Source organism: Amblyraja radiata, chromosome 14 (genome assembly GCF_010909765.2).
Source record: "Amblyraja radiata isolate CabotCenter1 chromosome 14, sAmbRad1.1.pri, whole genome shotgun sequence".
Lineage (NCBI taxonomy): Eukaryota > Metazoa > Chordata > Chondrichthyes > Rajiformes > Rajidae > Amblyraja > Amblyraja radiata.
In genome coordinates, this window is record NC_045969.1 from 48332739 (window position 1) to 48348051 (window position 15313).

General features: G+C 41.0%; 1 protein-coding gene across 3 annotated transcripts in view; it reads right to left on the bottom strand.

The window, feature by feature from the left end:
- Positions 1-7838: 7838 nt before the first annotated feature.
- The window catches only part of b4galt4 (beta-1,4-galactosyltransferase 4), a 32747-nt gene continuing 25272 nt past the window's right edge, over positions 7839-15313 (bottom strand). For all 3 annotated transcript variants that reach the window (XM_033033285.1, XM_033033287.1, XM_033033286.1), the window contains exons 6-7: positions 11583-11687; positions 7839-10757 (exon numbers count right to left, since the gene is read on the bottom strand). In XM_033033285.1, the coding sequence (XP_032889176.1) occupies positions 10574-10757; positions 11583-11687 (289 nt within the window). In that variant the 3' untranslated portion in view covers positions 7839-10573. The remainder of the gene's footprint in view (positions 10758-11582; positions 11688-15313) is intronic.

Genomic DNA, 15313 nt, shown 5'->3' on the forward strand with positions numbered 1-15313 from the left:
TAAAACATGTGACTTGGGATCCCCAACTCATGATGCACTATCTAACAATAGACAATAGACAATAGGTGCAGCACCGCCATTCAATGTGATCATGGCTGATCATCCCCAATCAGTACCCCGTTCCTGCCTTCTCCCCATATCCCCTAACTCCACTATCTTTAAGAGCCCCATTTAGCTCTCTCTTGAAAGTATCCAGAGAACCGGCCTCCTCCGCCTTCTGAGGCAGAGAATTCCACAGACTCACAACTCTCTGTGAGAAAAAGTGTTTCCTCGTCTCCGTCCTAAATGGCTTACCCCTTATTCTTAAACTGTGACCCCTGGTTCTGGGCTCTCCCAACATCGGGAACATGTTTCCTGCCTCTAGCGTGTCCAAACCCTTAATAATCTTATATGTTTCAATAAGATAGCCTCTCATCCTTCTAAATTCCAGAGTCTACAAGCCCATTTACTCCATTCTCTCAGCATATGACAGTCCCGCCATCCTGGGATTTAACCTTGTAATCCTACGCTGTGCTCCCTCAATAACCTACTTGCCCAGAGCACGGCACGGGAGGATGCAATCCTAGCTGCCCTTACTACCACTCTGCAGAAACCCACTGATATCTCCAAAATGTTGGATATTAGACCCCGGAAAGGAGAGGGGGCAGAAGAATTTTTGGAATGATTTTCAGAGATGTATATGGATCAGTCGGGAGATGTTAATAATCGGAACTGTGCGAACTCACCCCAGTGTTGTGTTGTTTTAATAAACTGCCTACCAGCCGCTGTTGCAGAGGCAATAAAAACTAATTGGTCTGCAAATAGTCTGAGTCAAATGGTCCGTGCAGTTAGATACCATTGGAAGAATAGTAAGAGACAGGAGAATCAGCCCCAGGTTAAAGCAAAAACGGAGTATGTAATAAAAAAGGAAGGACCAAAACCCATTCCAAATGTTAGTAATTACCAGGTGGAACCCCAGTACTGTGTGCCAGGATGGGTGGAGCGACAGGGACAGGTTATCCAGCGGACCATATGACCCACTTACAGCCAACCCTAAGTTCCCCCAAAGCAGCATTTTAGAGTGACCAGAGCATTGGGACCAGACTGTTGCTTTAGCTGTGGTGGGTATTGTCATTGGAGCAGAAAGTCTCCATCACGAAAACAAGGAGGGGGCTAAATTACCCAATAATTGTATTGTTCAAATCTATCAGTCATCATGGACGGTTACAACGCAGTTGCGCAGGTACAAGAGTATGTGGACCCACAGGTGTGGGCAGAAGACCTTACTCAGGTGTTCGGATTGACCCCATCCAGGTAGCTCTCCAGAAAAATGTAACACTGCCTTCTATACAACAGTATCTGCTGATGCAGCAGGCAAGTTAATTGACAAGTTAATTCAGGGACTGCTACAACAGGGCATTCTGGTAAAATGCCACTCCTCCTGCAACACGCCTATCGTGGCAGTACCCAAAGCAGGGAAACCGAATCAGTAATGAATGGTCCAGGACCTGCGGTCCATTAATGCTATACTAGAAACGCTTCACACACTGGTGCCTAATCCAGCCCATATTTTTCGCACAAATTCCAGCACAGGCACAGATCTTTTCAATAGTGGACTTACAGCATGCTTTCTTCTCCCTACCTCTACATCAGGACAGTCAGTACCTCTTCGCCTTCACCTACAAAGGACAACATTACACATGGACTCGATTGCCTCAAGGATTTGTGCATTCTCCAACATTGTTTTCCAGATGTATTCAAGGACAGCTGCAAACCTTAAGCTTTCGATGTGGCTCCACCCCGGCTCAATACGTGGATGATTTACTTGTAGCCAGCCAGGATAAACAAAACAACTGCTTTGTTAGATGAATCATCTATCAGCACTGGGATATGCAGTTTCCCAATCAAAATAATTAGTAGTATTAATATGGTACAGCACAACCCTAGAAAGTTATTGTTTTAGAACTAGGTGATGGGTGTGAATCATTATGAATTAGGCACATTCCCTTTCTTTTTTGTTTAGCTCTAACTTCTTTGGATTTTTTACTTATTTCCTTTCCCTTTCTAAGACCCTCTTTTCTTTGGGGCCTGTTTTCTTTTCTTTTTTCTTTCCTTTTTTTCCCCTCTTCTCACATTCTCAAGCACGCAGTCTACTTAAACATCATCATTCATTTAACGCCAACTACTGCAGAATACACTTCACCACTATCCTTATTCCTCTCTTCTTTCCCTTTTCTCTTTTTCTATTACAGCTTAAAGTTGTACACGAAATGTATTATGTTGCATATTATGATTAAGATGTACAATGCTTTTAATTTAAAAAAGTATTAGTAGCCCAATAGAAGATGAAGTTTCTTGGTGTGATACTATTGGCCACAGAGTCTGGAGAACAGCCGAGTCGAACCAATCTGTGAATTCCCTGCACCACGGAGGCAAGTAGACAGTGGCTCGGCGTGGTAAGCTATTGAAACACCATTCTCTGCCCAACAAGCGGAACTGTTTGCCTTGATAAGAGCCTGCATCTTAGGGAAGGATTCAAGAGTAAACGTTTACACTGACTATAGATATGCCTTTGGAGTGGTCCATGACTTTGGCCAGTTGTGGAGAAATAGAGGATTCTTGACTTCAGCAGGAACACAGATATCCCACCAAGATTAGTATCAGACCTGTTACAATCCTTAATGTTGACAGAACAAATTTCCGTTATGAAATGTAGTGCTCACACAGATGCCCAAACTCCAGTAGATATAGGAAATTGTCATGCTGACCAAGAAGCTAAAGAAATGTCCTGGGAGCGCAGGGTGGCTGTACCTAAAATTAAGAGGCAGACTAAAAGTAAAGAAAAAGACAAGTCTCCTTCGGAAAAGCCAATGGCAACTGTCCAAGACGTCATTAGATTCCAGGAGGACGTTCCTGAACGAGATATGGAAATATGGAAGCAACTTGGTTGTACGGTTGATTGTATGACGGGATTGTTGGTTACCCCGGCAGGACAGACATGTCAGATGAACTCGCAATGTGGGTTATTGAATGTGTACACTTTGCAACTCATTGTGGTGCGCAAGCAACAGGCGATACACTATTAGCACCGTGGTGGCATCCAAAGTTGCAGACTCTGGCACAGAGGATTAGTAGCCGTTGCCTGGTCTGTCAGCAACATAATCCCGGGAAAGGTGTAACTTGTGGAAGCGGGAAAACACCCTTACCCATACGTCCCTTTGAAACCCTCCAGCTGGACTACATTGAGATGGAAAGATGTCAGGGATATAAATATGTATTAGTGATTGTAAATGTATTTAGCAAATGGATCGGCCTACCCTACAGTGGACAACAAAGTCTCTACAGTTGGTAAGGTACTTATAAGAGAAATTATTCCTAGGTATGGAATTCCAATTCGTCTGAGTTCAGCCAATGGTCCACATTTTGTGGGACAGGTAAATAAAGAATGTTGTGTACAAATGGGTATCCAGCAGCAATTACACTGTGACTATCAACCACAGGCTGCTAGACTTGTTGAACAAGCTAATCAAACATTAAAAAAACTTGCTAAATTAAAAAGCTGAAACAGGGGCTGTTTTAAATTACTTCCTGTGGCATTGTTCCAGATGCTCACTACACCAGCAGGGAGAGCACGATTGAGTCCAGCAGAGATTGTGTATGGTCATCCACTCAGAACCCCATGGAACCAGAGTACCCCAAAAGCTGTTCACTTTCAGCACATGACAACGGAAATGAGTAACTATATTTTATCATTGACCAGGGCATTGAAAGATTTGCATTCCAAAGTACGAGCAGAGTATATTGAAACTCCACCTCTAACTACTTCGTCTAAGATTGAACCTGGTGATGTTATGGTTAAAAATTGGATAAGGGACTGGATACTCGGTGGGAAGGACCTTATCACGTCCTCCTCACAACCCCAATTGGTGCCAAGGGAGATGGAAGAAATGCATGGGTCCACCTTATGGAAGAAATGCGTGGGTCCACCTTCACCATTGTAAAATTATCAGTAATGTGCCTAAAGCTTAAGCTGCTAACCTCTTCTTTTCTTTGAGATCTATCTTCAGTATAGATGAGTTGAGTTACCCTGGACACACTGCTGCTGTTCATTTAATTTGGAATACTGCTCGTGAGAATGAAGTATGCTGACGTGATAGCCCTGAAAGAATCCACACCCATGAAAAGTCGGGAGGTGGAGATTTATTGGTCGAATAATTTGGACTCCTGGCACAACCTCATCATCATCATCACTGTTGGACCACTGAATTATAGACTGTTGTCATTTCACCCTGCTTGTAAAGATCATGTAATGATGCATGTTAAAAGGAGGGAACAAAAGCTCCTATGTCGAGTGAATCCTTTACGGAAAGAGGTGGTGATCATGAAATGATAAAAGGAGGGAATGTGAATTATGCAGGGATTGGGGTGTTTTGGGAAATGGCAGGAGTGTGAAAGACTGGGCTTCACTCGTTGTGACATCATAGGGTGGAGGCCCAGTTCTTGGTAATCATGTGACCCACCTGCCACCACGTCTGGACCTCTGATGAAGTTTCAAGAAGCTTCTGCCCATGTGACCTACCTGTTACCATCTCATCTGGGCTACTTAAGATGTTTCTACTTTGTTTCTCTGCACTGAATTTGTGATTGGGCATAGGGGTTCCCTCCCATTCATGTGACCCACCTGTCACCACTAAGTCTGGACCCCTGATGAGATTTCTATTTTGTTTCAATCTACTGACGGTTGTTCTGTATCTATGATTGGGCAAAGGAATTGCCTTCCCATTGTATCTTCCCACTGGTAATTGTGATTGGTTTGTAAGGGTTACCACCCCCTGTATTTTCACACTGTTAGTGTCCCACTTCCAGGGATATAAAAGGGTGATCGTTTTGTTGGGTGGGTCAGGTGTCTTTCCTTCTGTTCTGTTTGCACGAGGCGGCTGAGGGCTTGAGTGAGAGAATGCGAGGCCGGCCCCGCAGTGAATACTAATAAAGAAAGGTCTGGATTCCAGTGTTCAATTCATTGTTTTACTAACCCAGACTAGGGAGGGAAGCCGGAATCCACAAAACCACATATTTATTACAATGCCAAAGTAGCTCCCAAAGGAACCATTCATCCCCCAATAACTGGTGGGCAGATCCTTTTATCTCTAGGTCACAAAATAAGTTCTCTTTTCACTTGACTCTTTGCCCTTGTGTGTTTTTTGCTTGAACATTTTATTATACTTAGTCTTTGAATATTCACAACCGCCTCAAGCGAACTGATTCAGGTGATGGTGTGTGCAAATTAATATTCATTTCCATAGATCAACAAAAATGCCCTTAAGAGTTAGATTCAAGTTACATTATTGTGTGTAAATTAATAAGACTCCACATTTAATGCAGCATTTTTCAGAGCTTTTCACATTAAACACTTTCTTTTCAGCTAAAGTTTATTGCACGTCGACGTATCATTTCAAAATTAGCAATTCGATAGAAATACAAAATACATCCTTCAAGTATAGCCTAAATCTCTTTGGTATTAAACAACTTGTATACAAAACAATTTCCCACCATACATAATCTTTTGTAAAGAACCTTTAGGTATTTACAAAGGCTAAGAACATGATTCCATATAGAACAAGATAGAAATCTGGAAAGATAATTTCTTCACTTTAAAGTAATATAAACTGGAAATGGAATGCAAGACTAATAAATACATGTTTAAAACAATAGTCTAAATACTTGACTAAATTATGCATGACAGTAATATAATGAAGATTCAATAATAACCACCAGTGATTTCAATCAATTCAATTACAGCAATTCAACCGTCAACTAAACCACCCCTTCCTATAATTAAAAAGCAAGATTTCCTGCAGCTTCTCCAGTGCATATAATAACATTTAATCACGTTAAACACTTGATTTATAATTACCCCCAACTGATAAAAGTTATTACATAACATATGCATGAATATAAATTCCTTCCTTTCAATAAAAGCAAAAACGTAATTTTTATAACTCCATGGAACTAAGTAAACCCACAAATAATGGCCAGTAGCCAATCAAAGATTAGTATTAAGGTTGAGTGACACAAGTAAAACTAACTGCAGTGCCACGAATTTACCTTTCAGTCAAGTGAAAATGCCAATAGTTCACAATTCAACACAATTCCTGAACCAGTGTCAGAATTAATAGAATGGAAAGGGTTTTCCAGTTAATGACCATTAAACGTAAAATCATGTAGTGATAGGAGAAAGTTCATATTATTTATGCAAGTTTCAAGGACCTGGTTGCTATCAATTTCATTTTAATTAGAGATAAGGAGGGAAACATTTTTAACCATTCTTATCAGCTCTTCCATTCCCATTGCTGTTGCATTTAATTCAAATATTTTTCCCATCCTCTACACGTGCACCAATAGTTTGATTTCCCTACAACAGGATGTCCCAGAATTTGTTATCGCTTAGCAAGGATTTCACTGTTGACTCAATAAATTCATAACATCTCTCATCTTCTCTCCTGATTGTATGCTCGCAGGCAAATTATGTTCAAGTCAAGATCCTGCATCAGGACTGAGGCAGGGTCTCCACTCAAAGTGTTGACCATCCCTTTGTCTCCGTAGATATTGCTGGACCTGCCGAGTTCCTCTAGGAACGTTAGTTTTGCTCCAGTTTCCAGCATTTACTGTCCCATGTTTCCTGATTACATTCATGCTGTTTGTTTTGAGGCCCATGTCATCACTAACCATTAATCGCCTCACGCCAACACACCTGAAGCAGAACTCGACTACTCTTTATAAGGTTTATTATGATGGCCAGAAACCTAGCTCCAATAAAGAGCAATTACAGGCTCTGTCATAGTGAGGTTACCAAAAGGAATACCAGAGAAGAAATCTTCATTTGTATGTCCACATTTCCACTCAAAACAAAAATGCTCCAACTATAACGCTGAATGTCTACTTTCTCCTTGCATGCTGTCTGAATGACAGAGACATAGCTTAGGATAACACGGGTGACATTTTCCAGGCCTTGGTGTGCCCACATGTGATTACAAAAGGTGAATTTAAACAAATTTAAAGTGAAAACAGAAAACACTGGGAAGCTCATTTTCAGGCAGAGTCAAACTTAAATTTGAAATAATTAAATTAACTGAAGAGATCTTTTATTTGATAAAATTAAAACAAGTTCTTTGCTTCATTTAAAAAATACTTTGAGTCAATTGTAATCTGATCAGTAAGAAAGCTAGCAACAAATCAATAACCCATTTTGCAATTAACAAGACTCCCTTTTCATAGACAAAAAGCTGGAGTGATCAACGGGTCGGGCAGCGTCTGGAGAAAAGGAATAGGTGTTGTTTCAAGTCAAGACCCTTCTTCAGACTGAGAGTCAGGGGAAGTGGAAATGAGAGATATAGGCGGTGATATAGCGAGATATAGAACAAATGAATGAAAGATCTCCCAGTTACCAAACATTTTATTGGTCCTTCCCACACCAACCTATTTGTCCTGGGCCTCCTCCATTGTCAGTGAGACCAAATGCAAACTGGAAGAACAGCACCTCATATTTTGCTTGGGCAGCTTACAACTCAGCTGTTTGAATATTGATTTCTCCAACCTCAAGTAACCCTTGCATCCCCTCTCTCTCCGTCCCCCCCCCGCCCGTCCCCCACTCTAGTCGTCGTACTAATTTCACTGTCATCCAGTTAGGTTTCATTGTCCATATAACTCATTATCACCTAACCCACAGCCAACAATAGACCATTGTGAGTTCGCCCTTTCATTGATCGTTACTTTTTTGCATATTTTCCATTCATTTGTTCTATATCTCTCAATATCACCATCTATATCTCTCATTTTCCTTCCCATGACTCAGTCTGAAGAAGGTTCTCGATCCACAACCTCACCTATTCCTTTTCTCCAGAGATGCTGCCAAACCTGCTGAGTTACTCTAGCTTTTTGTGTCTCGTTTAAAATTTGGTTTAAACTGGCATCTGCAGTCCCTTCCTACAGGCTTTCATTTTGACTGGAAAGTAACTTAATATCTGCAGCCTGTTCATGGATGTGTACAATTGTTTTAATTTTCTAAAATACTTTCTAAAATCTATATCATTTGTTTCAATAGTGATGAGATGACATGAAGTGGATACTCCACCAACTGTGCAGGCATTAAAACGCAAGTTGGAAAAGAAAAGTGCTTAGTTTAGAGATACAAACAGGCCCTTCGATCTACCGGGTCTGCGACAATTTACAGAAGCCAATTAACCTACAAACTTGCATGTCTTTCGAGTGAGGGAGGAAATCGGAGCACTTGGAGAAAGCCCATGCTGTCACAGGGAGGCCATCCAAACAGAATCCGTAGTCAGGATCGATCCCAGGTCACTGGCACTATAAGGCAGCAACTCTACCATTGTGCCAGTGTTTCCCTTACTGGCATTTACTTTTCCCCACCCCAAAATAAATTCAACAAGTGTGAATTTTATTCTGCATCCCAAGTACTGGGCAGTGATTTACAAATTCTGCAGGGGTCATATCTATTTTTCTAAATCATCCTTCATCCCCACTGTAATATAGGAACTACAGACTGGAGTAAAAAAATCTGAGCCATGATAACAACATACACCTGAAGCAGGTGGTCAGAGAATAGACCAAAATTACTCAAAGCCTGATCAGACTTTCGGCCAGCTCCAAATGCTCATGGTGAACTCAAAGGCAAATTGCCCAATCGGCTACAACAAACCTCATCTCACGTGATGCCAGTAGAATCAATTAACAAATCCACTTTGTACCAGCACCAATAGAAGTGCTCAGACATTAAATATCTGCAAAATATGCCAATTACCACATTCAAAATAACACATAATCCAAATATAAGCAACAGAGTTTCTGCTTAATTTCGAATGAAGCAATACATTATCTCAACTGGATGCTAATCTCTGCATTGCATAATTGTACTTGAATATTGAAATGTTTCAAGTTTTTCTGGAACCCTCATAAAAAGAGCATGAATTCTGACCTGAATCAACTTCACAGCAAAGGCAAAGCAGAATTGAAATATTTTATGGCCTCCTCTACATTAGTGAGATCAAGCTCAGATCAGGCAAACACTTTGTCAAGCATCTGCCTCCATTCAGACTATTATTTACCTTTTGATCCTTCTCACTGGAACGCATGTCCTCGCACAAAGTGGGAAAGCTCAGTCTAGCTCCAAGCAACCTTGGGGCCAACATGTGCTCCTGATTTAGTATAAATTAACCATGTCACTCAGATGTGGTGTGTGCCATACAAGTCTTGTTCTTCGATCAATATATTGACCTAGGGCACTTTTAAGGGATGGTATTCTAGTTATACCCTTACCTTCTTTGGGAATAAGTTTACAAGAACACATTTAAGCTAAGGTACAGAAAACTAGCTCTCTTATTAGTTGGTAAATGCAAATGATCTGTGGCAGACATCAGAGATTATCCACAACAGTCAAACTGAATGCTAAAATGCAGTTACACAGCCAAGCACCCAGCCATAGGTACAGACCCGTAACCCACAGTCCAATTACAAGAGACGAGGACAATATAGAATTTACAGCAGTCAGTTTCTTGCTTCCTGTCCTCTTTCTAAGGATGATGCAAGGTTCAGATAGTTGCTCTATCTTTCTGTTACTTATCTCACTGTACCAATTTCATGTCAGCAGGACAATGAACTCTTCACATTTCATTCCAGGAAAATGCAAGAGGAATATTTTTGCAGAGAAAACTTAAATTCACTTTTCCCCAATCTATATAAAAGCCTACATTATGCAAATTTCACTTGCTTCCTACCAATTTAAGATTGACCCAAACAAGTCAATGTGCTCACTCATACATAAGGCGTAGAAGTCCTTATGCCAAATTTTGTGTATATAAACAGAATGAAAAAAGAAAACAAAAAAGTGGGCATTAGGTGTGTTTTTCTGAAAGTTGCATGTAGTTCGATTTTGTATCATTTAAATATGTAATCAGATTGATACGCATGCACAAGTTGAAGTGGCTTTGATTTCTTCACAACAGAAGTACATGACCACTAACTAGTGTGCAGGCCTTTTCCATGATCTGTTGCTTTGGAAAGAGGTGATGTTGGAGAGTTCAAGTTACATGGAGATTTGCCAATTGTGTAGCAAAGAGCTGACAGGTTTTCGCAAAAGGAAATATGATACCACATCACATCCAAAACCTCTCTGCAAGTGCCTGACAAATTAAAACAAAAACATGCATTATTCATACTTGGGCTATAGGCATCGCATTTGTTGTCTAACCAAAGCGGTGCTGGCGAGTCTCCATCTTGAAGCACCATTCGGTAGAAATTTGAAGGTTTCAACCTAGAACTTCACTAAACTCTGATTAAATATGATCTAATGTAGTACTTGAGCAATATCTATTTGCTGTGTTAGCCCAACTATATTATCCAGCAGGTTCACTGCTTTGAGTTTAAAAAACTCATTGTATACACACACCTCAGATGGGTTGATTCGCTGGCAACATACAAAACGTCACTTATAGGAGTTATTGCAGGTATAGCAACTCAAAGATCTGATCATTTAGCTCAAAAGGAGAATCAGTACAATGGCTGAAGAAGAGCCAATAATCTAAACGCCACCAACAAGATTAGGTTCACTCCGTTTGGTCATTTCCGGTTTGCGACGGGGTCCACCTATGTCCACTGTGATGTTAATGTACAAAGGCCTATGATCTTGTGATATCGTATTGTAGGAGCACGTGTTCAAACCATCAGTCTTCCAGGTTTTAGAGACTTCTCTTAGAAGCTTCATCCTGTAAAAAATATCAGATGTTCAAGAGCTCACGGTCAACAGTATAAATAAATGTAAAATTAAACTTAGTACAGGACATAAATTTACTTGGGTCTGTTTGGTGATGCTGTGCAATAATGATCAAAGTCCAACTTACATTTAGAATGATAAATTCACTTCTAAAAAATATAAATACAACTAAACAAACTAGAATGGAGATGAGTAGCTGCCAAAGTTTACATTCTAAAGGGCCTGTCCCACTGCAGTGACCTAATTTGAGAGTTTAGAAGAGTTTAGGAGAGTCAAGGAGAGTGTCATGGTCTTGTTGTATCACCGAAGTAGAACACCTCCTACGACCTCCTTCGACTATGTAGAGAACCTCCTACGACCATGTCGAAGACCTCCATTGATCTCCTTCGACCATGTTGAAGACTAGCTTCGACTATCTACGATTTACTCGCCGATGCTCTCTGGAAAATTGGACACCGAATAGTGGAGAGTGAAGACGACCATCTTCGACTATACTAACACTATCTATGACTACCTTTGATTACCTACGAATAACATGCTGACCTACTACGACCTACTTGGACTAAACCTACGAATAAAAAAATATAGATTTTTTTCCATGCCGACCAATTTTTACTCGCGGACAATTTTTCAGCATGCTAAAAAATACTCCTCGACCAAACTGAGGTAGCGAGTATGCAGGAACTTCTCTCGAGCATGAAGGAGAGTTATATAGACCTCCGATGACCACGTGTCGACCATGCTGCAAGTTTGAGTCGAGCGCAGTCTTCTAAACTCACAAATTATGGCCCCGCAATGGGACAGGCCCATTACCCACCTATTACGATTTACTTCATTTCCTTTGTCCCTTGTGTGGAAAGTCATCGTGTATCTGGCAACTTCAGGGGCTGGCCTCACCAGTTTCATTTTTTGCAGCTGAGCTCTAGAGAATGAAATACATTTTAGTGGCCATAACACTTTTGCAATTTTTCCATCCCAGTTTTAAAGCAGACTAAAATTTCTGGGACTTTGAAGGTGGGATCCTCAAAATGCTACCGGTCCACTCCAAGCCTCCAAAAAATTGCTTCTACAAGACCAACTTTCTGATTTTGAGTCAATCCTGTGAATGTATGCTGCAGCAATCCAAGATCTATACCTTCCTTTTAACACAAACACCAAAGTTGCAGAGCATTCAAAATGTGAAATCCCAAAGTCCAGCAAATCTCAGTAAATCCTCCTTACTTTTGATATCCAAACCCCTTGCAATCAATCTCAACATACTTTTTGCATTTTTAAACCGATGGTAATATCTGCAACATCCACTTACTGGATGGTCTATACCAGTAATCTCAGATCCCTTTGCACATAACTACTGGTCTCGCAGGTCAGAAACAAGCCCTTCAATCCAACTCATCCATGATGCCCCGTATCCCTCCAAACCTTTTCTATCCAAATGGCTTTTAAATGTTTTTGCACCACCTCAACTACATCTGGCAGCTCATTGCATATAACCACGACCCTGTGTGAAAAACGTGCCCCTCCAGTTCCTGTTAAATCCTCCCCCCCCACTACCTTAAATCTATGCCCTCTTGTTTGTGATCTCCCTAAGATCATCATTCAGACTCCTGTGCATCATCAAGGAATAAAATTCTAGCCTGCACAACCTCTCTATAGCACAAGACTCCCAGTGCAGATTCACCAATGTCTTAAACAACTGTAACACAATATCCATACTCAATTCCCCGACTGATGAAGGCCAGCACGCCAAAGTCATCTTCATCACACTATATACCTGCCATGCCACTTTAAAGGAATTATATACCTGTAGTCCAATAAGTCAACTAGTTTCTCAACATTTTTAGCCAATGGTGTTCAACCAGGATCATTGCTGGGATCACTATATATAAAACGCATAGGTGGCCTGATTAGTGACTTTGCAGTTGGACTTGTGGATAGCAAGCAAGGTTGTCAAAGGGCTAGGGTGCTGAAGGCAGCATATTCGTATTCGTCAGTTGGGCCATGCAGTATAAAAGTTGGCAAGCCATGTTGCAGCTTTTTTTTTTTTTTTTAAACTGTTTAGGCAGCATTTGGAGTACTGTATGCAGTTCTGTTCATCACACAAAAGGAAAGTGTGATTTAGATGCGATGGCTTTGGAGAGGGTATAAATGGCAATTGCTAGAGGGCATCAGTTTAAGGTGAGAGGTGGAAGCTTAAAAGGGGGTTTACAGGCGAGTAATTTTTTATTTATTTTTTAAAGACCGATAAGTACCTGGAACGCACGGAGAGTAGAGGGGATAGTAGCAAATAAAAAGAACAATAAGAGGATGGACAGGCATGGAACAGAAGGGGCAGACTATGTGGAGGCAGATGGAGTTAGTTTAATTTAGCATCATGGTCGCACAAAGACGCCTGTTGCTGTGCTAACGAAGATGATTGATGAGGGTTTACATGGATTTTAATAAATCCCCTTACCAGATTAAGATGCACAGAATTAACAGAGACTTGGTTACAAAGATCCAGGATCCAAAGACGTATAGGTATGTAGGTTAATTGGCTTGGTAAATGTAAAAAAAAAAAATTGCGTGTGCGTGCGTGATAGTTATTAATATGCGGGGATCGCTGGTGGGCGCAGACCCAGTGGACCAAAGGGCCTGTTTCCGTGCTGTTTCTCTAAACTAAACTAGTTTACTGAGAAGACAGGGTTGTGGCGGAAAGACAATATTCAGGCCAGGAATCTGTAACCAGTGGAGTTCACATGGATCGGTGCAGGAACCCGTGTTATTTGTGATACATATAAATGACTTTGATGTAAACATTGGTAGATTGTTTGCAAATTTGCTGATGATACCAAGATTGCTGGGATAGCAGACTGGGAGGAAGGTTGTCAAAGGACACAGCAGAATGTAGATCAGCCATAGAAGTGGGCAGGTAAATGGCAGGATTTTCAAGTGTGAGGTGTTGCACTTGGGGAGGTCGAATGCAAGGAGAAACCCCCCCCCCCCCCATTATTACAAGACCCTTAACAACATTCATGTAGAGTGATCTTGGAGTCCAAGTCTATAACTCCCTGAAAGTGGCAACACATGCAGATAGTGACAAAGGACGGTTATGATAAGTTTGCCTTCATTGTTTGAGGCTTTCAGTATGAGAGGCAGGAAGTCAGGATGCAGTTTTATAGGACTTTGGTTAGGCAGCATTTGGAGTACTGCATGCAGTTCTGGTTGCAGTTTGCAGGAAAGAGGTGGAGGCTTTGAAAATGCTGTAGAGATGGTTTACCAGAATGATGCCTAGACTGCAGGGTATCAACCACAAGGAGAGGTTGTACAGACTTTGTTTGGAATGCAGAGGGGACACCTGGTAGAAGCATATAAAATTATGAGATATACAGGGTAGACAGTCAGAACCATTCTCTGCAGGATGGAAATATCAAATACTAGAGGACATAACCAAGGTTAGAAGGGCTAGGTTTAAAGGAGATTTTGCACACAGAGGGCAGCGAGTGCCTGGAACATACAGGCTAGTGGTAATGGCATTAAAGAGATTTTTGAATAGGCTCAAGGATATGCAAGGAATGGAGGGACATGGATTATGTTCAGGCAGATGAGAATTGATCTCGGTTTTATGTTCGGTAGAGACATTGTGAACCGAAGGGCCTATTCTTGTGCTGTACTGTTTAAAGAGTCTCGACCCCAAACGTCACACATTCCATCTCTCCAAAGATGCTGCCTGTCCCGTTGAGTTACTCCAGCTATTTGTGTCTATCTTCAGTTCAAACCAGCATCTGCAGTTTCTTCCTACACTGTTTACATTCTACTGTTTTCCTTCCTATAATCAATTCTCCATCCAAGCTAAAATGTTACTCCCAAATATGTCTCCAAATGTGGAGAGATTGTGGTTACCCGGCGTGCAGGGTTTCCATCTGATATTAGTCCCCTTAATATATTTTGCAAATGCACAGTCCCTTTAATGACTAACAACCTCAAAGACAGACTTCATTATCATTAAACTTTGTTATCCTCTATTATCTCTACCTGTATCAATGTTCTCCATAGGGAAGACATATGAAACTATGACTACATGCGTCTGCCAAATCTTCATTAACCATTAGAGTAAAGTCCAAGTACATAATTCTCTGAAAGTGCCATCATAGGATGGTGACTGTTATTGGTGCTATCAAGCTGGAAAGAAATGCAGAGAAGATTTGCAAGTATGTTGCCAGGACTTGAGGGACTGTGTTTTTGGGAAAAGGTGGGTAGGGTGGGTGACTTTATTTTTTGGAAAGTAGGAGTCTGAAGGATGATCATCTGATAAAGGTGTATTTTAACGAGGGGCATATACAATGGTGAATGCTGAATCTTCCTCTCCTCCCCTCATCAAGAACTAGAGGGCAGAGGTTTATGGTAAGAGGAGGAAAGATTTAAAAGGAACCCAAGTGGGGAACATTTTCCACACAGAGATGGTCAGTATATTTAACAAGCTGCCAGAGAAAGGTGGTTGAATCACATACAGAACAATAACATTTAAAAAGACATTTGGATCGGTTCATGAAAAGGAAGAATTTAGTGATA